The sequence below is a fragment of the Rhinolophus sinicus genome, chromosome 17, assembly GCF_057876585.1.
Source record: "Rhinolophus sinicus isolate RSI-liver-muscle chromosome 17, RSI-T2T, whole genome shotgun sequence".
Taxonomy (NCBI): domain Eukaryota; kingdom Metazoa; phylum Chordata; class Mammalia; order Chiroptera; family Rhinolophidae; genus Rhinolophus; species Rhinolophus sinicus.
The window spans coordinates 27,417,806-27,444,839 of NC_142517.1; the positions used below are offsets into that span (position 1 = coordinate 27,417,806).

The following is a 27,034-nucleotide window of genomic DNA, read 5'->3' on the forward strand; positions in this document are numbered from 1 at the left end:
TTCCAAAAATATATTTAGTTTACTTAAATAAACCAGGTGAGACAATATGTACTTCACCTCTAGTGAGTGGCCCGGCTGTTTGTGTATTTTACCGCATGTGGCCCTTGGTGAAAACCGTTGAAAAAAGTTTGGACACCCCTGGTCTAGTGTCTCCCCTCTTGGTGAATTTAATTGGGCCTGATTGAACTGGACCACTACTGACATGATGAACTATGAGGCCTCCCTAGGAGGTTGGCTGCTCTCCTGCCTTTAGCTTCAGAAGTCTGGACGTGTGCTTGGTTAGCCATACAGAATTCTTTGGACCCAATGAGGGATTACACCAGGAGATTTCCAAAAGGCTGGTGCATAATCAGCCACGCCAGCTTACTCATCTACAGTGAGGGTGTCTCCCAGGTCACACCAAGAGTCTCCCTTTCACATTGTTTAGGAGATTAGGAACCAGAGTACTAACCAGACTGTTCATTCGTGGGCACAAGATCAGCCTGAAGCACAGAAAGATCCTGAGGGATATGTCATTTTGGCCATGTGAAAACCAACTAAAATAACAGTCTTGTCTCTGCCCAGTCTCCCAAATTATTACCCGGCAACCAAATTGCCATCTCTAGTGACTGGAGCTTTCCTAGTCATCAGATTCAGTGTCTACCCCCTGGGCAGGGCTGGGTAAATGTGCCAAAATAATGACCCCACCCCCAGGCTGAGCATCCTCTTTTTGCTGACATACTCTTCAGATAGGAGGTATTAAGGAAGGCCAACTGATTTGTCCATTTTCTCAATTATAGTCATAGTCTATCCCTGCTCCCTTGAGATTATATTCCTATGAGAGCACCGGGTTTTTCTCACGCTCTTCTGTCTTACCTATACAATTTCTTGGGTTGTCCCTACAGACAGCTAATCTCTCCATTACGTGTAATTTTTTGCCAGTTTTCAATTTTAGATGCCACGTCTTTGTCCCTGCGACGGCAGGTCAAAGCCCTAGTGTGGAGAGGGGAGCATAATCGCACAATTCTTCTCAGCGCTTTCCCACGAAGCATGGCAGGCCCCAGTTTACTTTGATTACTCTGGATCTTTCGCCGAGAACAATTTGCAGCTAGAGTGGTACACGTCTACCATTAGAGGACTACGTCTCCAAACACATTAACCTGTAATTTACTGAGAAACCACAGGTGGTGGCATTGGGAAGTATAACGCAGATGTTCCCAACCAATTGTGAATTCAGACAGGCGCAGTGAAAGGTCACTGGAAATCAGTATTCCCGCAACTGATGTTTTTGTACCTTGGGCGTAGGCTAATGCTTGCCAGCAACAATGAAACAGCAGGCTGTTTTAGCTAACTTGATCATATTCTTTTTTACCACAATTATAGATGTCCTTGAGAAAAATAGTGGGCAGCTATTAAAGTCTTTAAACTGTGGTTCCAAGTGAATTATATGACCTCCCCCCCCCCAAATGTATAATGTTATTATTTAAAACAAAACAACTGTAACATTCAATTTTTCTGTTTTCCTCCTTCATATGTCATCTGGGAATCTCTCAAATGATAAGAGAAGTGAAACATTAAGCAAAGAGCAAATAGTTCACATAAACACTAAGGAATCTGTGACCAAAGGCTCACAATCTCTAAACAGTGTCTAGACAGGTCCTAGTGTGTCAAAAGCACTGCTGACAGCAACAGGATGTGAGTGAGGGGCTGGGAGGCTCAGATGAGGCTGGACAGACACAGGTCCTAGGACCTGACAGGTAGTATACAACCTTCTTCCAACGGCTGAGCTTCGCTCTCAAGTGAAATAAAATTAGTTGCTAATGCAGTCGATCTCAAGCCCATGAAGTTGTTTTACCACCAGGATTATTTGGATCACAGGAATGCTAATAGCACACATGCAAAGAAAGCCCTGTGATTACTCGTACAAATAAACCACTTTAGCGGCAGTTGTTAATGCCAGAGCCTATGATAGATCTTGCCCCTCAGTGCAGACGTGAGCATGTTGGTATGTGTATCATCTTACACACAATTCAGTGCCCAGCACTCAGGGAACAAATTCAGTGAAGTACAGGGTAGAAATAAAGACGTGTTCACAGGGACAGTTATATCTAGCTGGAGAAGCAAAACAAGAGGCCTTTGTTCTACAGATGCCAAGAATTATATTTCTTAACTAGATTAGCACCAATTTAAGCTTTTGGTAGAGATTTTCCTTTTGAAAATGCACTTTGGGAACATTTCCCAGTGTTTTGAAATTGGAAAGAATAAAGCTAAGTAGAAGAGATATCTATCTGAGGTGAGAGCAACTAAAAAGCTCTTTGGCTCTCAGGCCTCGAATTCAAGCGAGCGCCATAAAAGAGTAATCTCAAGAAATAGTAAGAGTCATTTATTAAAATAGTTATTTTATGGTTATTCCTCCTGCATCATTGATGAGATAAATCAAACTAAATTTGGATAAAATGCTTGGTTTTTAGCAGCATGGCTATATAGAAAATCTAAAGGGCACATACTTGTAAGTTTTCCCAGTGTATTTTCTGACAGGTCTCATGAACTTAGGGGTGTGTGTCCCAGTCTCCTCCCATTTCACGCCACTGTCTCATGTGACATTAATTGAGGAATAGGTACTGCAGCCCACTCTGGGGAGAAGGGTAGCTAGTATGGAAACCAGAAAACAGTCACGTCTCCGAAACATTTGTTTGTTCATTCATTTAGTCATTCAATCAATATTATTTTGAGCACGTACTGTGTGCCATTCACTTGTTCTAGGTACTGGGATTACATTAGTGAATAAAACAGAACTTATATTTTGGGGAAGCGGAGACAGGCAGTGAACAATGACTATAACAAATAATGAAATTAATAGCTTATAAGAAAATGTTGAGTACTGTTTTAGTCTTCCACAGATGATGCTAATGATGACACTAGCCAGAGTCAATATTCATGCAGCGCTTTCTGTGTCCTAAAGATTTTATGTCTGTATTTAAATGTCTATTCATTTAATTCTCACAACAGATTCCATAGGCAGCTACTCTTAGTATTATCCGTATTTTACAGATGAGGAAATGAAGGTACAAAAAGATTAGTTTGCCCAAGATCACACTGCAAGTAAATGATAAAGCTGAGATTGCCTATTGAATAAACTTCTAGACCAACAAAACCAGTCCTGCCTCTAGGAGTTGCAATGGAAATGCTCACAAAACTGTCCGAGGAACTTTGCTTGCAATGCTAACCACTGGCAGATTTGACTCTTCATACACTCACTAGGGAAGAAATAAGCAATTTGAAGAGTGGAATCAAGGAGAATGGACAGTGGGTCCTTCCATAAAAGAGAAAAAAATAGATACTTTTTGATTTTCCAACAGCAGATTTGGGGATTCTTCCTATTTCTCTCTCCCTCCAGACAATCCCCTTGCAGATCTTCTTTACAGGGGCCATCAACAGTGTGAGCAGAGATGGAGAAAGAGATGAAATGCAGAGCTCACTTGACAGCAGCTCTTCTAAGAGATTTGGTGGGAGAAGAGGCTGTAACTAGTAGAGTAAAGGTAAAACAGGCGTTGGCTCTCAACACCATGATGGGAGGCCCGTTAATCCTCTAGAATTTCATTCTAGCACACCAGCTACGTCAAGCATTCCAACTTCCTTGAGGTGCATTTTAATTTTTTCAACCCTCTTCAGGTTTGGATCTATGCTAGATTGTAGTGTACCTTGTGGGTGTGTGTGGGGGGTATATTCCCTTTCAGGACTTTTCCAAGGGCAAAGAAATAGGCATTGGCCAATTCCATATAAAAACCTGGTCAGAGGAAGCTGTAGTTTGAAATAGGAATTTCCAGACAGTGACTAGACCACACAGGAAGATTGCTTTTGTAAAAAAAGATGCACTTCTTACCAGAGGGTAAGGGAGGAGAAGGGTGGTAGATGAAGGTAAAGGGGATCAAATATATGGTGATGGGAAGAGAACTGACTTTGGGTGAGGAACACACAATGTGATATATAGATGATATATGACAGAATTGTACACGTGAAACCTATGTAACTTTACTAACAACTGTCACCCCAATAAACTTTAATAATAATAATAAAAACGATGCTCTCCGTGAGCAGCACGTTTGTTATGCCCATTTCACAGATGGCAGAACAGAGTCTTAGAGAGATCAAATAAGTTATCTCTCATTTATGTAAGACCAAGAACATCTGACTCTAAAGCCCCCAAGCTCTAAAGCTCTTACTATTCTACCTCTCAGCAACTCCTAAGGGAATTTCAAACCGGGAGAGGATCTGAGAGACTGTGTGTAGTCTTTTGTTGAGTTGGGCAGTTCACGGACTGAGGAGACAAAATGGAATATGCTCCAGTTAAGCATAGACAACTGTGAGAAAGGGTCACAGCAAAGGTTCATCCTTTGTTATCTAGATGACAGGTTGGGAGCATTGTCTAAGGACACATGGTGGGTTGGTAAAAGTGTATCAGCCAAGGTGGCAAAAGAAAGCAGAATTCACAAGTATCTACCGCACACGTGGATTGATTTTATATTGAGAAAGGTCTACAAGGTGAATTCTGCAATTTTAGAAGTTATTTTATGGCTAATTCATAAATGTATGGACTTGGCAAATTCACAAATTTAGGGACCAAAAAAAGAAAGGATTCAATGTAAGTACTCATTAAACGAGGAATCGAAATGGTCCCTTGCAGTAGGTTGGAGTTTAGTTTGAAAAAGGCAACTTGGGGGAAAATAAGACAGAAAGTTTTTGTTGTGAGTGAACATGTTTGTTTGAAATGTCAATAAAAGGAAAAAAGAAAATCAAGTGAAATGGCCAAGGATGGGGGAAGAGCTGGATTTGCCTGATGCTGGATTACTTATCCGGGGAGGTACGATGGTGGAGAGGAAATCACTTGTTTGTATGTTGTGCAAGCTAAAAATGCTAAGGATGACTTTTGAAAGTTGATCTCCTGTTTTATTTTACTGAAAAAACAGAACAGAATATGAGTCATCTGGATTTCTACATGGCTCCCACAAGAACCCAAATTACAAGTAGGATAAAATCATCTTTTCAGTATTTACTGAAGGCCAAAAAGATCTTAAAATTTGATGAAAGTTAAATGCCAGTTCTGTGACCACAGCCTTGCCTTTGGTGGGGCTGACTTGCTGGGATCACAGCCTCAGGGGTGGCCTGGACAAATTGCTGACCTTTGTTGAAAGGCAAGCTTGCCTGTAGGGCTTCCCACCTCCCATTACAATACCCTCTGCCTCTTCCCAGGATGCACTAAGGACACCCTGCGCCTACACTGGCCCAACAGCCGGTCAGGGTCCACTTCTGTGACTTATTTGTCCTTTTTAGCATTGAGGCCTACCCCCTTTCCCTTTCCTCGGTCCTTTCCCCAAATATCAGTACTTGTCCTCAGGGCCCAGCTCTCCACAGTCTCACAGGCTCATCTACACTGAGCCATGGATCAGCAGTAAGTTGAAGCAGTTTTGTTTCTCAAAAGCATTTGCTTCCCTTCTATCACCCCCACCCACAACTTTTAAATAGGAAATATAATGCCTTACCCAGAATCGAACCTCCCTTTATGTTACAATTTGGGGCATTTTGCAAAGGCAGTCTGTTTATAATTTTCTGACTTTGGTCTTATTTTACAAATCTAGACTCTGGCACAAGATGTATTTTCCTGCTTGAATGTCCCCTCACTTTTTCTATCTGGTGAAACTCCTACTTATTGCCCATAACACTTTCTAAATGTGATCTCCTGAAAGCCTTCCTGACTCTCCAGAACTCTGCCAACACAGGAGCCACTACCCACGTCACGGTAGTGCACACCGGAAATGCGAGGACTCCCATGTAAGACCTGCTAAACCATACTCCAGATTTATAAGACTTAGTGTAAAACAACGGAAAATATCTCACTCATTTTTATATTGATTACCTGTTGAAATAATAATATTTTGCATATATTGAGTTGAGGAAAATAGATTATCAAATCAATTTCATCTGTTTCTTTGTACTTTTTTCTAATGTGGCTGCTAGAAAATTTCAGGTGACATAGGTGGCTCATGTTTGTGGCCTGCGTTCTGCTTCTGTTGGATAGCACTGCCCTAGAGTCTAGACCAGATGTTCTGAAATTGCAGTGGGGCTGGGGAGCACAGCTGATTTGTGAGTTTCTGTCTGAGTCTGTGGAGTGGCACTTTGGAGTAAAATAATCTATGTTTCTGATGTATATCAGTAACATACTCAAAATAACCAATAAAGAACAGATATATTAGGTCTTTGTTATTATACCCAAACTTTATTAATCTCTCATTAATTTTGTTTAAATCTCCATATCATCTCCTCCCACCCTTAACCCTAGGGACAAAGAAAGTGTGCAAGTGTGTATGTAGAGTCTTTTGTTGAATTGGCCAGTCCCTGGACTGAGGAGACAAAATGAAATATGCTCCAGTGAAGCATAGACAACTGTGAGAAAAAATAGAAGAAAAGAAACTAATATTAGCTGCCACACACCGTGCTAAATGCTTTAACATAACCAGAATTTCCTGAACTGTGCTTAGTGGACTCATAGTTCTGAGGGCTATTCGTCAATGTTGCATTGCGGGTAGGGAGGGGAAAGAAAGTTCCATGATCAAGTCAGAGTGGAAATTCTGTACTAAACAGTTAACCAGCTTTCTTTGTTGCAGGAGTTTCCAGAGCCTTTAATATGCTAGGAAGACTTGTTATTGCTCAAAAGGGAAAATCTGAATTCAGTATTTACCAACTTATTTGACCACAGAATTTTTTTGTTTTTGTTTTTGCAAAGTACCTGTCAACATCACTGGTTGGTAAAATTTGTCATAGCCAATGTCGTTTCATCTACATTTCAGAGGGGGAAAACTATGGCTTAGAAAGTTAAGTGACTTGTCCATTATTTCAGTCTTATGTAACTGGTTTGAGGTGGAGCCAAAATTCCAAATTCATGTTTTTGCCAGAAGAATTTAAACATGATCAGAACAGACAAATATCATTAGGGAGAATTCCCAGTCATATAGAAATACACTTAAAAAAATGACTTGCTTCTCTTCGCATATTCCAAGCTCACTGCCCCCCAGTTCAGACTCCCCCTCCCCTTTGGTCTCCTTGGATGAAAGAGGTCTCCTTTTCTGAATTTTCCAAGATTCCTCATTTGAATCTTGGCACACATTGCTTTACTGTTAACATTTTATATGCTCGTGTCTTATCTCTCCAAACAAATTAGAGCTTGCTGTGGTATTCCTTTGAACTCCTCAGTGTGTCTTGTACACAGTAGGGAGTCAATAGAACCTTCACGGTTTATTAATGACCAAACCTGTCTGGTTTAGCTATTGATGGTCTGTGGTATCAGTTTACAGTATCCAAACACTACAGAAACATTGGCTCTTGGTTCAGAGACATCACGTGTTCGCCTAAACTGCCAAGCCAGTATCAAATATCGTGATGTTGAACACCGACATACCTGTAAAATGCAACTCATGATATCAGAGGCGATCTTTGCATGGGGAGTGTCTTCGTCTTTCCCGGAGGGTCTCAGGTTATGTTCCAAGCAGGAGTCCCAGAGCCCCACGAGGGCTTTGGCATGCTTTTCAATAGACTCTGTTTCTCTGATGGCTGTTGTGATTCTCGTGATACAGATTTCAACCACTGCCTGGTCATTGTTATTGGTTTGGTAATCCTATTTGGAAGAAAAGCTTCATGTTAGATAGTACCCTGGAAAGTCACCCTTCCAAAGGACTGACAAGATACAAACGCAGTCATTTAGCCAATGGGTATGCCACACGGTAGCATAAGAGGTGGGGCTGTAAAACCCAGTACAATGAGGGCCTTCTTTTGAGACAAGAATCTTATGGAAGAGGCAGATTTGCAAACGTGCTAAAATGCAGCAGGTTTGTGTTATCACAGATACACTGATAGGGAGCAGTGAGAGTTCAAAGGAGCTTAATTATTCACTTGCAGGTGGGTATGATCCTCAGGCTATTTTAGTTTCTAAGTCCATTGCAGGTCAAGGTTTACTTTTTACTCTGACATTTTAGTAACCTTTGTGAAATGTTTGAAGCTACCTTCCAATTTCTCCCATAAACTTTCTCTCTCTTTCTGTACACAATAGAACACATCACTTCATCTCTCTTTTTTCAATTCAAATAACTACCAAATCCATTTTAACTTTTTCCCCAAGCAAATTGCCCTCCATTCCTCTATTTTAATTCTCCCTCAAATACCTAATCATCTTTATTGAGAGATAATATGACCCTTCAAAACATCTAAATGTGAAAAATAGGCCCATTGCTTTAATTTGGAAATTGGTCTGACTGTGAACTCTACACAGTGGACTAACAAACCTGAAAGTATAAGAGAGCAGTGAAGCATTTAGATCCTCACACTGTCACATGCCATTAAAGATAGGAAGTGATGAGCCTTTCAGTCTTATTGCAAATTCTAGCTCTAATAATAATTTTTTGCTGTTATAACTAATGCTGCAGTAAATGTGCATGAAGCACTCTCCTCACTGTGGATTATTTAGAGCCTAGATTGGTATTTTAGAAATTAGTCTCTTAACTATTCACTTAAATCTATTTGGTACTTATGGAAGTAAGTAAAGATGTACATTGTATTCTAAATAGCTAGTCTAATTCTCCTACCATTATTTACTGAATAATTCGTTTCCTAGTAATTGTTTTATACACATCAGGTTCTATTTCAAGGCTGTTTTTGTTTGTTTATTTCTGTTTGCTTGTTCCATTTCTCAATTCTTTCACAATACTAATTTTACCATTTTCTTCATATAAGCTCCATAAAGTTTTAAATGTGTTTACTATTGTATTTCATGTCTGTTTTGCTATTAACAAAATGTTTTTTTTTTCCTCATTAGAACTTGTAGTTATTGCTGATTAAATCAACCTACAGCTTTTTGTTGTTGTTTCTGTATTTATTTTGTACCCAGATATTCAGCTCTGCTCTTCCTAATAAAAGTGATAAGAGAAAGAATACTGGTCTCGTTTCTGGTTTTCGTTCTTTATTTTTGATATAAAATTTTACTAAAAGCAAGAAAATACTGTAAATGTTTTATATCAATAGGGTACATCACTTTCTTTTTTCAAAGTGTATATATTTGTTTTAATTTTTGAAAGTGCCCTCTCAGCATCTATGGATGTAACCAAACATTTTTTCCTATATGGTTTATGGATATGAAATGTTATGTTGCCATATAACATGAAATTTCCAGGTATTAATCCATCCTCCCATTCATAGAATGAACACTATTTGGTTTGGTGGACTGTTTCAGTGTATTTTCTTTTACTTTCCTTTGTTAGTGAGTATGTTGTTTATTTTAATACAGCAGAATTATTATTTACATCAGAACAAAATCCTTCTATGCAGTAATTATATTTGTAATACACAGTGTGTTAGAGATATTTCCTTTCATAGTTACTTTTTACACATTTATTCTACAACCACTTAATAAGGTACAGCACACAAGACCACATAGTTACTCCTCTCTTGTTGTCACATTCTATATTGGCATCAATACTAATAATTCTTTATATTTGTATCACCTTTCCATTCCAAAAGTCTCCAAAGTCAAGACACTAACAACAACAGCAGCAACAACAACAATGGTCCCAGAGCTGATGATATCACTGGTGTTTCCAGCAGAAGCGAACTACTTCGAGGGGTGAAACATTCAATTCAATTCATTCAGTATTTACACAGTAAAATTCTATATAAACTGAATTCAAATATCCAAAATTATAACACCCAAGGAAATAAGCCAATATGAACACTTGTCAGCAGATTATATATTCACAAACTTCAGGTAATTGTTGACTTCAAATTGTGCTATTATATATTCAAAATGATTCAATGTAGAAAAGAAAATTCTTTTTATGCGCAAAAACCAAGTCACTTTTAAAAAGACAAGAAAAATGTTAGAAAGAAACATAAATTTCCAGAAATGAAAAACTCAATGAATGGATGAAATACTGAATAAGATAGCGCTAAAAATAGAATCAGTGGATTGGAATATAGAGCTGAAGAAATGAAGACATAATGTATCACACAGAGATGGAAAATACGAAAGATCAAGAGACATGGAGGATAAAATAGGATAGAATACAAAGGCTATGAGGGCAATGATTTTTGTCTGCTTTGCTTACTATTACATTACCAACGCTGAGAATATTGCTGAAAGATAGAAGATACTCAAAGAACATTTGTGGAATGCATAAATGAGTGAACACATGGGATTTCTAGAAAGAGAGATTAGATGGAAAAAATAATACTTGATACAATATTTTTAAATTTTCCAAAATTGATAAAAGGTATAAAACTCAAACTCATAAAATGCAATGAAAATTGAGTCAGAATACACAAATAAAGCCATATCTAGCTACCTAAGAGAACCATAGAACACCAAAGACACAGGGAAAATATTAAAATAGAGAAAAAGTAGATAAGATATAAAGAATAACAATTAAACTGACAGCAGATTTCATAATAGCAATAGCAGAAATTACTGAGACAGAAAAAGACTGCCAATCTAGAAATTATGGCCAGGTAATTATCATTCAAAATTAAGGGCAAAGCATTAATAATAACTTTTTCAGAAAAACAAACATTGAGTTTATCACTAACAAATCTTCACTAAAGAAAGTTTTAAAAACTGTATCCATTGGAAAGTGGACACTAAATTCAGAAGAAAACAAGAGGAAGACAATAAAATAAAAGAACAGTGAGAAAAAAATAGGGAAGAATTAATTACTCAAAGTAAACATTGGCTGAATTTTTTTAAAAATTAGTAATTTTAAAGAATAGGTGGGATAAAAATGTTACTTAAGAAAAACATGTAAGATGGGCATTAAAGTGTTCCAAGGTCCTTATGGTAATAGGAGGAAAATAAAGCTATTGAATAACTTTAGATATAGTTATTGTAATTCTACAAATGTAAGGTGTCAATTAGAAGATATCCCATTATGAAGAAAGAGAAAACACTGCCAATTAAATTGTGAGTTACGACATGCCTTAAAGAGAATTCTATGCAAAATATGAATTAATGGTACTATCCTCTCTCTCATTTCATATACGCTATCTATTCTCTTTCAAGCACATTGCCTATTTCTCCTATTTTCAGTTGCATCACTTTCTGTAGTGTAATAGACAGTCTTTTACCAAAACTCAGTAACAAAAAGTTCTCTTTCAGTTTCTGTAAAGCTCGGTTATTGTTTTGCAAGAAAATGTGGAATTTCTGTCATCCCCCTAATGATGAATATTTGGTTCACTAATATGAAAATTATCTTCTGGTGCTTTCTTTCTATGCCTTTATGCATTGCAGTAAGTTTTGTTTCAGTGCCACATTCTATTTAGAAATTTCAGAAACATTTTAAATGGATATTTAACTCAGCATTGGTAGTAACAACAATGTACCTAATTCAGTTGGAATGGCAACAACAGGAAAAGCTACAGTTAATTCATGCACGTCAGACAATGGCAACTATATTATGCTTAATGACAGCAGATTCTGTAATAGCAATAGTAGAAATTACAGGCCAACAGCAATCGCAAGATTGCAGTCAATTATGAAATATATACCTGTATCAGAGATATAAATATGTGAAAAATGTCTGTCTTACAGTTGATGAAATATGGTGAATATGCTTGCTAAAAATTTAGAGGTAACTACTAAAAAAATAGAAATAGAATGTGTAACTTGCAAATCAACAAAGCCAATTGAGGTAGAAAATAAAATAATAAAACTCAGTCAATTAAAAATATTGCAAAAGAAAAGATAAAGAGAAATTTAGAAAAATCAGGAAATGTAACACAAAATAACATGGAGAAATGCATCCAAATATATCATTTATAACAATAAATATAAGTTGACAAAATTTACCAATTAAAAGACAGAGATTTTATACTGGATTATTTTTAAAATCTATAAAATCTTTGACAAGTCAAATTATTAATGTCTCTGTGCCTCAGTTTCCTCATCCATAAAATAGGGATAATGTTAGTACCTTTATCTCAAAAGCCATTGAAAGAAATAAATATATTAACATGCGATAAGCTCTTAGAACAGTTTCTAGCACACAGTGAATGCTGCATAATTATTAGTTATTATTACTTACACAGATAAGCCTTAAAATATGCTACAAAGCAGTCTCAACCATTTCCAAACAACCAGTCTCATGCAGTTTACATTGTTTGACTATAATGCAGTTAAATTTTAACTTAATAACAAAAAGATTTTAAAAATTCTTTGGGAAAATAAAACACAAACTTCTAAATTACTTATGAGTCAAAAAGGAAATCACAATCAAAATTAGACAGTATTTAGAATTCATGATAAGAGAGTATTTAGAATTTAAAATGAAAATACTATATCTCAAAAACTTGTGGGATTAGATTAAGTGGTCTTGTGGTTATGTTTATAGTCTAAAATGTTTCTACTAGAAAGTAAAATAGTTAAAAAATATAAGTTAATCATACAACTGAGGGTACTAGAAAAAGAACAGAAAAATATAACCAGAGAAAAGAACAAAGAGGAAAATAGTAAACATTAAAAAAGAAGTTAATTACAGGAAAAAAGATACTATATAGGTAATTATTAAACCAAAAGCTTTTTTAAAAAAGACAAAGCTCTGAAAATACTGATAAAAGAACGCAACAGTAAAAAAGAGCATTTAAATACAAACGCAACAGAACACAAGAAATAAGAATAATACAAATAATTTTGTCAATAAATTTGAAAACGCAGATAAAATATATGATTTCCTAGAAAACATATTTTATCAAAAGTGATTAAAGTAAGGCCACTGCCCTCCTCCCCAATTTTCTTCAAAGAAATTGAATCTGTAAAAATCTACTTAAAAAAAACCCCAAACCAAAAAAACCTCATGGTACCCAGAGGGTTTTACAGCTTTCTATGACATCAAGGAATAGATCATGACAATCTTATAAAACTCTTGTAGGTAATAGAAACGTGGAAACATTTCCAAATTCATTTTATGAGATTAGTATGTATAATTTGATACCAACCCAACCCAGGAAAAAGACAGTGGATGAAAGAACAATTATAGACTAATCTCATAGTTCCAAAACTTTTTTAAAAATAGCAAATGCAATCAGGAAATTTATTAAAATAAAGGTCATATTTCATTTTATCCCAGGAATGCAATAATGGTTTTATATTTAAAAAACCTATTACTGCAATTTACCACAATAACAGATTAAAAGGGAAAAACAGGATTATCTCAAAAGAGCAGAAAAAGCAGTTGACAAAACTAAAAACCTCTTAGAAAAATAGGAATAAAAGGGAACCTCCTTAGTCTGATAAAGGGTATTAACCAAAAGCCTGGAGCAAGCATCATATTTACATTGGAAAGTCAGAAAACTCCTTTTAAAGAAGAGAAAAGGATTCCTGCTATCTCCAGTCTATTCAACATTGTTCTGCTAGTGAGGACAATGAAACAGAGAAACCAAATAAAAGGCAGGACTGAAAAGGAAGAAACAAACCATTATTAAGATAATGATTGGGGCAGGCCTGGTGGCTCAGGTGGTTGGAGCGCCAGAGCTGCCATGAGCTGCTGTGAGTGGCCACTGACCCAAGGCTCATAATACCAGCGCAGGCCAGGGAACTGTGTCCTACACAATCAGACTGAGAAACAACGGCTTGAATGGGAGCGGGGTGGGGGAGAGGCAGAAAAGGGGGGAAAAAAAGATGATTGTACAAGTATACATAAAAAATTGTAAAGAATATGTTTTTCTCATCTAAAAAAATTCTTTCTTGACTTCCTAATTTTGTCTAATTACTGCCCCATTTCTCTGCTCCTCTTTATAAGAAAATGTCCAGAGTTGTCACTGCTCATTTTCTTCAAATCTTCTCCTCCCATTATGTCTTCAACTAACTCTAATCCAGTTTTCACCCTACAATCCAATGATACTGCTCTTGTTATGTCATGTGCCCTTGACGTGACCAAATCTAATGTCAATTCTCAGTCCTCATCTCCCTTTACCCATCAGCAGCATTTGACATTTCTCTGTCCTTGACACAGTTTCTCACTTGGTTTTCAAGACATCATGCTCTTCTGACTTTCTTCTTCCTTCACTGGACTTTCTGTCAGTTTTTTGCTGGTCCTTCATCATTTCCTCAATATCTGAGCAGCAGGCTCAGTCTTTGGACTTTCTTTCTACACTCCCGTGGTGATCTCATTCAGTTTCAAGACGGATGAGTTCGAAAATAAAATTGTCCAGCTCAGGCGTCTCTCCTCAACTTCAGACTCATATATCCAACTATCTTCATGACGTCTGCAGTCAGATGTCTGACAGCCCACACTTTACATGTCTACAGCAGATCTCTTGATTCCTTCCTACCTTTCTCCTCAGATCTGTTCCTCCTTCAGTCTGTTCCATCTCACTTAATGACAATGTCATCATTCTAGTTTTTCAGGCTAAAAATCTTCAAAATTCTCTCCCTCTCTTTCTCCCTTTCCCCTCCCTCCCTCCCTCTCTCTTTACATACCATATCAGCAAATCTTATTGGTTCCACCTTCAACAATATATCCAGAATCTGAACACTTCTCACCACCTCCATTGCTCCATGATGGTCAGTCTCTATTCTTATCTGGATTGCTATAGTAGGCTTTTAATTTTTTTATTGCGTTGGCCACCCTGATTTCACCTTTGCCTTTCAACAGACTCTTCTCAAAATAGGGAAAGGAAAGTCAGAACTCTCCAACGGCTACCCAAGGCCCTACGGGATCCAGGCTCTACTTCACTTCTGACCTATAGTCCTACGATCTTCTTGCCTTGCTCCCTCTGCTACAGCCACACTGGCCTCCTTGCTGTTTCTCAAAAACTCCAGGCTGCTCCCAAGGGCCTTTGTATTGGGTGTTTCTTTGGCCTGAAGTGATTTCCTCCAGGTATCCATAGATATTGCTCCTTCAACTCCTTCAAGTTTTGCTTAAATGTCAGTTTCTCAGTGTGTCCTGCCATCTCTGCCAATTTAAAATTTCAAACTTCCACTTTGTGTCCTCTTCCTCTGCTTTATTTTTCTACACAGCACTTCTGATATGCTACATATTTCCCTTATTTATTTTGTTTATTTTCTGCCTCACCCAATTAAACGCATGATGGCAGAAACTTTTTGGGTCTATTTTGCTCAGTACTGTATCCCCAGCATTCAGTACAGGGCCTGCACATTGTAGGTGCCTCATATATTTGTTGAATAAATGGAAATAATTTTATAGACAAATTATTAGTATTAAAAGAGAGTTGAGTGAATTTATTGGATATAAGATCACTACAAAAGTGTCAGTTCTGTAAAAATCACCTGAAAAAATAGGTGGAAAATACAATTTTTGAAAAAGATTCCATTTATAGTCTCAGGGGAAAAATATAAAATACTTACAAACTGAAAAAAAGATGTATGAGATTCTTAAGATCCTTAAGAAAAAATTATAAACCTTTATTGAGATATTTAAAAAGATCTAAATAAATAGATATACAATATCCACAGAGCAGAAGATGTTAATATTTTCAAATTAATCTATAGACCTAAAGAAATTCCAATCAAGACACTGACAGAATTATTCATGAAACTAGAGAAGCCTAATAAAAAATTGTTAAAGAACAAAAACAAATCAAAATGATTTTAAAGAAGGAATTGGGAATAACTGTCCTACCAGATATCAATACTTATTACAATAAAAGGTAAAGGCAAGCTACAGTTAGAGTAAGAAATGTGTAACATGCATAAGTGACAAAGGATTAGGACAAGAATATACAAAATCCCCTTCAAATTAATAAGAAAAAATATATTTTAAATCTCAATAGAAAAATAGAAAGAAAAAAGAAGCCTAAACCATTAACAAGTACTTTACTGAAGAGGAAACCCAAATGACAAATAGCAAATAATCATTATAAAAAAGGGGGGAGTACAAATTTAAAATAACAATCAGATACTGTTTCACTTAAATTGACAAGAACTTTAAAAGTTTGATAAAAGCAAGCATCACTGGTGAGGACATAAAGCAACTGGGACTCTCATCCATGACTGCTGGGAGTGTAAATTGGAATAACCACAGTGGAGAGCATTTTGGTGGTATATTAGAAAGGTGAAAGTATATAAGACCCCCAAATCAGTTGTTTCACTCATAGTGTGTACACTAGAAATACTAGCAAAATATTTGCCAAAATTGTTAATTATAAGAATGTTCACTGTAGCACTCTTTAAATAGTAAATGTCCATCAAATAAAGAATGGATGACCAAACTGCAGCATAGTCATGTAATAGAATACTCTATCCTATTGAAAACAAATGAACTGGAACTGCATGTACCAACACAGTTAAACCTCAAAAACATAATATTGAGCCTATGACAGCATTTATATAAAGTTTAAAAACATGATATATGGTGCTATAAGTAATTTTGAATCATGAATATGTAGCAAAGAAATAAAAACATGCCTAAATAAATACCACAATCAAGATATTGATTACCTTTGAGAGGAAAGGGAGTTGAGAAATGGATTATAGATTGCAATGCAGGTGACTTCAATTTTATCTAATTGTTTAAATTGGGTGATTTTTGAGTGCCTACCATTTTTTATTATCAAAAAATTAAAGTGAACTGGAAGGTGGGTGGAATGATTCAGCATGTATGAACATCATACGAAAGGTGGGGTTGGGAGCCGGAGAAGAGGATGAATCGGTAAGATGACAATCTCACCAGAAACAGGATGGGAGGAGAGCCAAGGTAGTAGAAGAAATGATTATTAGGTAAAGGTATTCCAGAAAGGACTTGAAATGAAAAGACAAAACTTAAAGGCACAATTGGGGAACTTGGAGAGAATTTTGAGTGAGAAGTCACATTTTCAAAGCAAAGCATAAGGAGTAAATATTTTCCAGAAGTGTTTTTGAGTAATATGGAAAAAGAGGGCATGGACTGCAGAATGGAATCTAGTAAGTTTCAATTGTTTTGTGAGTGACTTTAGGAGGATTGGAAGCTTGCTTATCAAATTTTCTGATCTACAAATCTTGAATGATAACTAACATATTGGACAGAATCATGATTTGTAAAAAGAATGGATATCCTGCAAAAAACAGCCTAAAGGGCATATTATTGTAATGGTATAAAATATGACATAATTTACTTTAAAAAGTTTTTTCAGGTTATCTAATTATAAGTTTTGATTCAACCTGAGGATCTCTGCCCATCACAGGATAAATGTGCCCAACAGTGTGAGGTTATTATTGGAAAGAAATTTTAGAAATGGAGTACCTGATTAGTACCAGCAGTTTTTCTAAAAAATTGGTTCAAGTACTAGGCAATGATACATTACAATAATAAATTAGGAAGATTTCAGGGGAGCGTAACCAGAATGTTGAGAATGTAGGCAGTACTTGGAAGTTACAATAAGGCATCCTCCAAGAACTTGGAAACAAGATTGCCCTTTGAGGATTAAACAAACAAACAAACAAAAGGTCCATTTGTATAAATGGGATTAGCCAGCTACTGGGGTAACCCCAGATACGATCTGTACATGGGTGATTTCCCGGTGAGTTAAATATAATCTCAGGGAGGCAGAGCTGAAATGTGATTGTAATAGAGGAAGAAATCTAATCAATAATAATATTCCTTGTCTAGAGAAAGTCTGGGTAAACAGAGTTGGAGAGAACAGTATGGAGTACACAAGAAGTTTGACCAACGTGAGTTTTATTTTACATTGTAAATCAGTAAGTCAGCATTCTAATTTCTAATTCTGAGTCTCGCATTTGGATAGCATGATTTGATAGCATTTCTCAGGTATTGACAAAACTGTTTCCAGACCTGAGACTAGAAATGTGAGCTGGTGTAGCTTTTCCCTGTCATAGGCTCCTTCTTTGTCATGGAAACCATACAGGCACTAAGGATGTTTAGCTGGGAAGAGAGAACACAGAGGTGAGATTAATACCTATCTTCATATGTTTAAAGTTCTTCTAGGGGTTAGATTTTTTTGATTGTTGGGGCAAAGAACAAAACACAATAGATAGAACAAAGCATAAAGAACGAGACTCCATCTGGCCAAAAGGAAGAGCACACTAACAATCTGAACTTCCAACACTGGAAGAGCTATCTCCTTGTCAGTTAGGATTCTTTGGTCACAAGCAACAGAAAAAGTCTGGATAACTACAGCAAAATAACAACCATAATTAAAAGATAGAATGTGGCTCACAGATTTGAAGAAAATGCTGCCGGACTTTGCCTTAGAAGGGCAGTGACCAAAGCAGCTATGGTGATAGGAAAGCAGGAACCAATGGGCTGTTTCCTGGGGGAACAATCATTATGGTAAATCACCCTCTGCTGATATCTTTCCTAGAATTACTGGGAAAGAAATTCTGATTGGCATAGCTTGGGTTAGATGTCCCCACTCTTTTCCTCCCTCTTCTACTGGCAATGTCAAAGTAGGGAATCTTGGCTGAAGGTCCCATCAAGCTTCATGCAATGGAAAGGGGAAATTCACTAAAGCAAAATTGAGAAGCAGGAAAAAATACCAGAAACCTGCTCATATTGACGAAACCTCCTCACTGTTGCAAGTGCAGGAGGAAAATCCAGCTATTTGTTAGGAGTCCTAAAGAAGGGATTTCTGTGCTGGAATGAAGTTGAAAAAGATGATTTTGAAGGTTCTATGTTTCTAGTGATAAATTGAAAAATAGAATCAATTACTGAGCTCCAGGGCTATTGATTAGCAAAGGACTGATAAGGACGATGTGGTCCTAGTCCTAAGGGAAGGACAGGATGCAGCTAACAGGGAAGTCAGCCACAGAGGAGGCCTGGTGATTCAGTGGACTAATTACTGGCATTGGTTGTTGAATGTCATGGGAAGTGAGGCATCATGGATATGTTTTAACAATGGAGAGACGTGTAATAAAATCTGGTTTAGGAAGTTTACTCTGGTAACTGTTGGTAAATTGAACTAGAGAAAGGCAGGACCAAAGACAGGGAGATCAATTGTTTTGACAACCTGAGCCAGGGTGACGGCAGCAGGAAGAGAAAAGAAGGAGCAGATGAAGAGGCATTTCTCTGGCAGTGTCTACAGAACTCACAGGGCAAGAAGAGAGTGAGAGGAAGGGGTCAAGAGTGACTCCAGGACAGGATAACTGGAAGAAAGATGATGATACTTTCTAATTAAGATACATTGATTTTTGAGGTGCTGGATATCAACTAGGATGAGCTGGAAGCTTAGGGAGAGATGTCAAGGCTGAAAACAGAGATTTGGGGTTTCTTAATGTAGAGATTGCATTTGAGAGTACATGAATAGATGATTTTCTATAAGGACAGACTATCATGCAAAAGGGCAATCATGTATTTTTAGAGAGAAGTAATCACTAAGAACTAGAACCACTGGAAATCGTTTCAGGAATAATGAAACGAACTGGCTTTTAAAGGAATGGAGAGGGAGAAGGAATTTCGCAAAAGGACATATTTATAATTAAGATTGATTAAGAAATTTAAAAATTAGATTGATTTGCACAATCCCTCTAAAAAGTGATTATTTTTATTCTGTCACCCACTTGCTCTACACCATGGTTACTGATAGAGAAATGGAAGACGTGAGATGCGAGAGAAGTTAGTAGATGAAGAACGCAGAACTACTGACTGTCTAGACCTGCTGGTCTAGTGGGATTGAGGGCTTAAAGGATGGACCGTTCTTCTGATGACAAGGGACCTGCCAGACCTAATGGCTAAAAGTGGGACCCATAACAGAATTCACCAGTGCTAAAATTCTGAATTTAACATCTGTGAGACAAAGCAATTGATGAAAGAAACAAACAAACAAAAATCACTGACACTAGTGACCTCTAGTGGAAATAGGATTTGGTATGTTATATACCATATATATATATATATATATATATATATATATATATATATATATATATATATATATATATATATGTATATAGTATTTGATTAGAAGAAAATCAGTGATATATTAATTTCCAGAGGAGTGCAAAGAAAGGGACTGCTGGAAATAACACATAAATCCTAACTCAGAAAGTGGAAATGTACCAGGAATACTCTGTATTTTGAATCCGTCTAAGTTGATTAATGTTCTGGAAAAAAATGTGGACACATAATTGCTGTCAAAGACATTACCTGAGAAAAGAAGAGTGTTTGGGCAGTGACTTCACTGGTCCCCGAGGGAGTCTGGCGTGTCGTGCCAGCCGACAACAGAACCTGCTGACAGGCTGGAGGAAGAAGCTGCACTGGTTGCTAGTAGGCCTTTTAAATATTTCCTCATTATAACATGGAAGAAAGCTGTTATTTCTGAAGTGTGTACACATTTGCTAATTCAGTGTTTCATGGCTTGAGTCATACTTCTTTCCTCTGCCTAGTGGGAATTTATGCCACGTGTTGGCAAAGGCTGTTGAGCTGGGAGGATGCGAATGGGTGCTTGGTGGCCTTGGCCTTTGAAATGGGACCAGTCTCATGAAAGGTCCACGTGTGATGAGGAAGGTCAACATCAAACCATATTCCCTTTGGGAAGTGGTTTCAGAATGCATAATCTTGACATTGAGGAGAAGTAAAGGAATGGGAGGGTCGATGGAAAATTTAAATTTACCTGATGATACTGGGGGCTAATAATGCATGAGTTGAACTAAATGGTGGGCAGTATGTAGAAAAAGGAGCAAAGGAAAGAAAAAAAGAAAACAGATGATACAGTAGCAAGCAGAATCAGCATGACCAAGCCCTGGGCAACTGTCACTTCTGGCAGCAGAGTGATGGGTGTCCTGGTCTCATGTTACTTGCACTGCAGGAGGTGTCATCCTGCCTTCTTTCATTATTCAGCCTCCACTGCATACCCTGCTTTGTTTACTGATGCTGTAAGGCAGCCTGGCAGGTCTTCTTTTCCCCGGATTCGCTCCCTCTCCTCTCCATGTCATTCCAAGGGTGTAGACAAAACCCTTAGATAAGCCTTTTGTGAGAATTACACTTTGGGCTGCCATTTCCAGAGTTCTGGTCTCCTTGAGTGGGCAAAAGGTGGCCTGGCTGCTCCCTAAGTCAATGACTTCCCTGGTGTTATTTCTTAGACGCCAACTAAACCACAGATATAAGCAGAGATAAGAGAGACAAATACTGGTGGTCCTTCCTCTTTCCCTTACAATAATCGTTTCTCCTGTGATATGTACCATCATTTGATTCTAGAATAGATCGTTTCAGAGGTCTCATCTAAAAACTAGTTTACTTACTGAAGATGAGCTAATTAGTTTAATTTGCTCCAAAGCTTCTGTCAGGCTGTCTTCAATCTCAGAGTCATCTAAGGAAAAGAGGTCCCCGGCTCGTGAAAGATCTTTTTGTCCCAAGACCAGTCTGAACAGGTGATGCATGATGAGTTTGATCGTCAATTGACTTTCTGCAGGCACAGGGCCATGTGTTGCAGTTATCAGAGGTTAGTAGGACAAAAACATGTAGCAGGAGGTATACTTTGGATTTGTTGAAAGGTCATCTTTCTCCAGACTTTGAGGTCTTCTTGGACACTCTCTGCAAGAGAAACAAATGACACAATGTAGCCATTACTAGAATGTCATGAGCTCAGAATGTGAACTTGGTGCCCAGCAGAGAGGGGAAAAAAAATACCTTTGGAAATGTGCATAGAGTAACAGATTCTGGCTTGATGGTCTTCAAATGAGCTCTTTCATTATTTTCGTCTCAAAAAGTCCTGTCAAAAATTACTAGGTTTCTCAAAAATTTAATTTGAGCCTTAAAAGCAGCATAAATCCCACACCTAGTTTCCTCTTTTCTATATTCTTTCTACTTCTCCCCATGCCACAAGCAAACAAGTGGACAAGCAACAAATATGCCCAACACTTGCCAGGTTTCCCCCAAACAGATTCCCATAGAAACCAAACTGAAAAGGGCAATGAAAGGAAAGAGAAAACACAGGAAACACCTTTTCGATTCACTGCCTGGTTGCCTATCTTTTCCTGGACATGGAAACCAATGTTTTCCTTCTTGGCTGGGTGTCTTTGCTATACTGACCACAGAGGCTGCCCCAACACTCAGTCCAGAAAATGATCTCAATACTTGTCCTATTATTATGCATTCTCTAAATAAGTTACAATGAAATTAAGGACTCTGCCTCGGAGTTATGTTAAATAAATCTTAACAGAACGTGAGCATGAACTTGAACATTGAACTTGAAGGTGATAGCATTGCAATGCAGGCTAAAGATGAAGGGCTTAGGGAATCAGGAAATTCTCCCTCTATTCCCACAGTTGAAATAATAAAGTCCCACTGTACTTCTCACTCAATTAACAGTCCAAAGTGAGTAGGGAAACGGCACAAATTAAGTATCTGATTATTCTCATCAGCTCCCTTCTGGGCCTAATAAAATCACAGACCATTTGCACTGGTAGAGACCTTCGCGATCATTTAATGGCCAGGGAGGTTTAATGACTTCCCCAAGGCCCCATGGTAACTGTGGCACTGCTGTTCTGATTTCAAGCCAGTGGGCTTCCCTAATGGTTTACAGGGAAGTGGAGTCATCTTATACATGCAAGTAACTTACAAATGCAGCCACGTGTTCAGAGAGTGAAAGCCGAGAGTGATTTATTTAATATAAGCAATTGGTGATTCTGCCCAGCATTTTACTCCGCTTGTGCTCCCCAGAATGAGTGTGAAAGGGGAGAAGGAAGTTTACTGCTTACTTGGTTGGGCCCCAGACCTCCCCTCTGAGCTGTGACTGTGGGAGCACCTCTCCATACTGAATGCAATTTTAAAATTTAAAGATACATACTCTCCATGTAATATGGTCTCTAAACACAAGCCAAATCCTTCACCAGACACTCAATTAAATAGGCTACCAATAATAATCCAAATGGTGCAATTCACAGGTTGTTTAAGGGACTTCAAGTGTAGTATTGCCTACATGTAACTTTTGTGCTACCTACCAGCTTTAGAAAAATGACACCCAATACTTACATATGCTTGTCTCTGTACCAGGCACTGTTCTAAATGCTTTGTAAGCATTAACTCATTTAACCCTGGTAAAAATTGTATCAGGATGCTTCATCCCCATTTGGCAGGTGAGGAACCCAAGGCATGAAATAACTTGCCCAAGCCACACAGCTCTCACAAACTGGAGAGCTGGATTTTGGATCCAGAGTGCTAGGCTCCAAGTTCATAACCACGACGGTATGTTGATTCCCTGTGAGGTCCCATGTGAGGCTACTATTAGGAATAAAGGCCCTCAGAGCATTCGTAACATTTAAGGATGAAGAGATGGGTAGAGTCTTAAGAAAATGAACCCCTCTTCTTTCCTACTCTGACCCTGCATCTTTGCCCCTTTATGCCCTAGGATTTAGGCCAACCAGAGAGCAGAAGAGTCACAAGGAAGAGAAGCTTAGAAGAAGAGAAATGAAGAAGAGTGGTCGGAAAGGTTTCAGGGTGTGCGGAGAGAGGAACGAGGGTCCTACAAAGTGGTTTGCACCCTGGCAAATGTGGAAGGGTAAATTACAATATCTACAAGAAAAGTTAGGACACCATTTTCCTGAATTTTCGCCTTAGTGCATTATCCCCCCGTCCAGTTTCAGACATTTGAAGTGAGAGTCTCAGTGCAATAAGATTCAGGAAAAATAAGACATTGGATGGCAATGACTTCACCTTGACTAGCCAGCTTGTTGGTCCACATCTGGCCCTTCCTGAAGCAGAGTCAGCTGCCCCACGCATATCAGAGCCAGAGCTCTGAGTAGGAGCAGAAATGCATGCTGGGGGAGAGGAGCACCCACAGGCTTTTCCTGGGCTCCTACTTTACTCTCCACACTTAACACCTGGTGTGAAGCCTCACATTCACGCTTCCCACTTCAGCTGTTACTCTTGAGAGTCTATCATATGCAACATTATTGTTCAACACACAGGTGTGTATGAAAACTTTCACACATCTAGGGTTGGGGAAGGGCGAGATGAGACTTATACCAAACATTCTACAACACAAGGATGATCCAGAGAAAAGTCTCCAGCAAACTGTAAAAGGAAGTTTGGGGAAGTATAAGGGACAAAGATGTCTCATAGGGGAAGATCACAAGAATGCCTTTGTGGAGGAAAGGGTGTTTGAGCTGAACCTTTTAGAATAGATTTCATTCAATGCATGAGTCCTGAGTACATACTCAGTTTCTTGCCTGGGGACTGAAATTCAAGTCCCAGCCTGGCCACTTAGTGGCTATGGGACTTTTGGTTCATGCTAGTTCCTTTTCCAGCCTCAGTTTCTTCATCTGCAAAATGGGGCTACTACACGCCTAGTTTGTCTCATCAGGTTATTTTGAAGATCAAAGCTGATAACACATAAAAGAGCTCTTTGTAAAATAACGACATGAACAGCTAATGTTTAGCGGGTGCTTACCATGTGTCAGGCACTACTCCAAGAACTTCCCAAGTATTGAGTCACTTAACTCTCATGACAATTCCATGCAATGAAAAACTGATGTTCAGAGAGGAAAATAACCAGCCCAGGCGCACCTGGAGTGCAAGCTGCAGAGTGAGGATTGAAGGCAGTTGGTCTCCCAGGACAAAGCCCTCTCAGGGTTGTGTACCGTTGTACACACGACACATGTTTGATAATTATTAAACTGCCTCCCTTCCCATCAGTCCTCATTTAAGGAGTATCTCACTGCTACACTATACTGCCCGTTCCTAGATAAGGATCAGCAAGGCATGTTATTTATTTTTCAGCAGCTCTGATCAATGTTTGGCTCAGGTGTCTGGCTTCTTCTGCTGGTCTCTTTGCAACAGCAGAGAATGTCACAGCCAGATCAAATTCAACCTCATCTTCTGAGAAACTCCCTACCCTCCATTATGAATGTCATAGTCCTGTGGCCTATATGCATGTATGCAGATGCACCCACCACACAAACACAAGCACACACATGTACACACTCAGAAACTTTCTATACACCAAGCTCTTTGCTAGACACTTTCTTCTCTCAGTTCTCCCATCAACCATGCAGGTAGATATTATTACCAAAGAGGAAACAGGACTGGTGAGTTTAAATATTGTGTCCGAGGTTACACACAGAGCCAAGTTTCACAGCCAAGTAGGTCAGCCTCCAAATCTGGCTTTTTTGAATTACAAAAAAAGGGGTTATAAAATTCCTTCTTATTCCCCACTTTCACTCTCATAATTTCTTTTTTTAATCTTTAAGGGAATCCTAATTTGAAGCCTAGATTCTCGTTAATTCGTATAAATATTTTTAAGCTATTGGTTGACAAGTCAGGTTTCTGTAAGGAGAAACAGACACCACAAGAAGAGAAATGATTCTGCACCCAGCATGACACATTTCAGGGAGTCACAGCTCTCCCCACAAGCTCAGTTTACCTGCGTGCTACTCCTCAAAAGCGGGCTTGCTGTTACTCAGCTGTGTGTTTTGAGACTGGGCGGGAGATTCGGTCAGCGGACTCCAAGGGCACAGCGAGCCGAATCCACTCAGCTCAGTGAACCTGAAGTTGTTCATTGCCGGTGCGGTGCTGGTGCAGGGTGAAAGAATTCAAAGAATGCAGCTTGATGCCATGGGCACCTCCAGAGCTGGTCAGGTGACAAGCTGTGCCTCACCCAGTGGAGAGAGAGTTACCTCTGAGTAACATGCTCTGTTTCCTGGGGTGAAACATAAAGCCTGCTCCAGTAAAGTAGGGTTGTTTTTAACAGAGAAAACAAAACTCCCTGTGTTCATGAAAATCTATCCTTTCCCTGGGAAGATTGGGGGGGAAAAAAAACGCCACACAGGAAATACACTTTCAACAGGAACTCAAGCAGGTGACTGGAATGGCTATTGGGAGCCATTGCACAAAGCCTGGGGAAGAGAGAACTGTAACTTAATTAACACGTCCCTCCCTCTAGAGATTTCACACACATAGTTTGAAACACTGAATGTTTGTCCAGCAAGAGCCACAGCTCCTAAAGAAGCGATCCTCTTGTTCTGCCTCTAGATAAATATGGTTGAAAATTTAAGGATGCAGGAAGTCACTAATGAACAGAACAAACCTACTCAACAAGAATGCATACAGCAGGTTCTCGAATAATGTCGTTTCCTTCAACATTGTTTCCTTACATAATTGCTGAGAAAAAAATCGATTCCTCACGGAGGCCATTGTCTGTGGATCCTGCACTTTTCCCCATGTCTGCATGGCTTGTCTCTGGGTGCCTCAGTTTCCTCCCACATTCCAAAGATCTGCAGTCAGGTGAATGGGCATGTCTCCATTGTCCCAGCCTGAGTGAGGGTGGTGTGGGTGTGAGAGCGCCCCCTGATGGAAGGGCATCCAGTCCAGGGTGGTTCCTGCCTTGTGCCCTGAGTCACAGAGCAGGGATGGGCTCTGGCCCCCCAAGACCCTGAACTGGAATAAGCGGTTGGAAAATAATGATCTGACCTGTTCTTATTAATCTCTCTTAAATGTAGGTATAGTTCGCATATACGTCAATATTTACTATTAGAAGTGTTTTGAGTCTTTATTAAAAAGTTTGGTATTATTTTATGACCAGAAATATGGTACAGGAACTTAACTCTTGTGCATATCAGCTAGCCTATGGTAAAATAGGTTTCATTCTAACTTGTTTGGCTTAAAGTCAGAGTTTCCAAGAATCTATCAATGATGTTACCCTCTTTTTTCCTCACTGTATTTGCTGGAAGTTTCTTTATAAAAATCCACTTGGATCAGATATAGCAGATTTGTGCTTTCAGTATTGCAGAGAATACTTTTATCCTGCCTGATCTATTGACACTCCAAAGGAGAAAAAGGTACTGAAAGCCTCCTTTCAACAGTTAACAGTGCATTTAAAAAAACTAAAAAAACATGTTTTTAAACTGTATTATTCTCTACCCCTATTTTGTCTGTTCCTGTGATAGGTCAACTACCCATCAAATCGCCTGTCTGCTGGCAAAGTGCACGGGAAGCTGTGCTGCAGAGAAATTCATCTGTGTGGTCACTAAGATGGGGATATTGTGACTGTCCCCCCCAGAGTGCTACCCCACAAAGGTGCAAGATCAGATGGCTATATACCTGACATTGAACCAGGCCATATGCTCCGGGAGAAT

General features: G+C 38.5%; 1 protein-coding gene across 5 annotated transcripts in view; it reads right to left on the bottom strand.

Annotated features, from left to right (window-relative positions):
- The window catches only part of VEPH1 (ventricular zone expressed PH domain containing 1), a 208,538-nt gene that overhangs the window by 177,460 nt on the left and 4,044 nt on the right, over positions 1–27,034 (bottom strand). For 3 of the 5 annotated variants that reach the window (XM_088793803.1, XM_074326922.2, XM_019732040.3), the window contains exons 2-3: positions 21,203–21,494; positions 7,433–7,648 (exon numbers count right to left, since the gene is read on the bottom strand). In XM_088793803.1, the coding sequence (XP_088649929.1) occupies positions 7,433–7,648; positions 21,203–21,340 (354 nt within the window). In that variant the 5' untranslated portion in view covers positions 21,341–21,494. Of the gene's footprint in view, positions 1–7,432; positions 7,649–21,202; positions 21,495–24,351; positions 24,375–25,323; positions 25,564–27,034 lie in introns of those variants that run through there. The other 2 variants (XM_088793804.1, XM_088793805.1) reach the window with 2 other exon arrangements.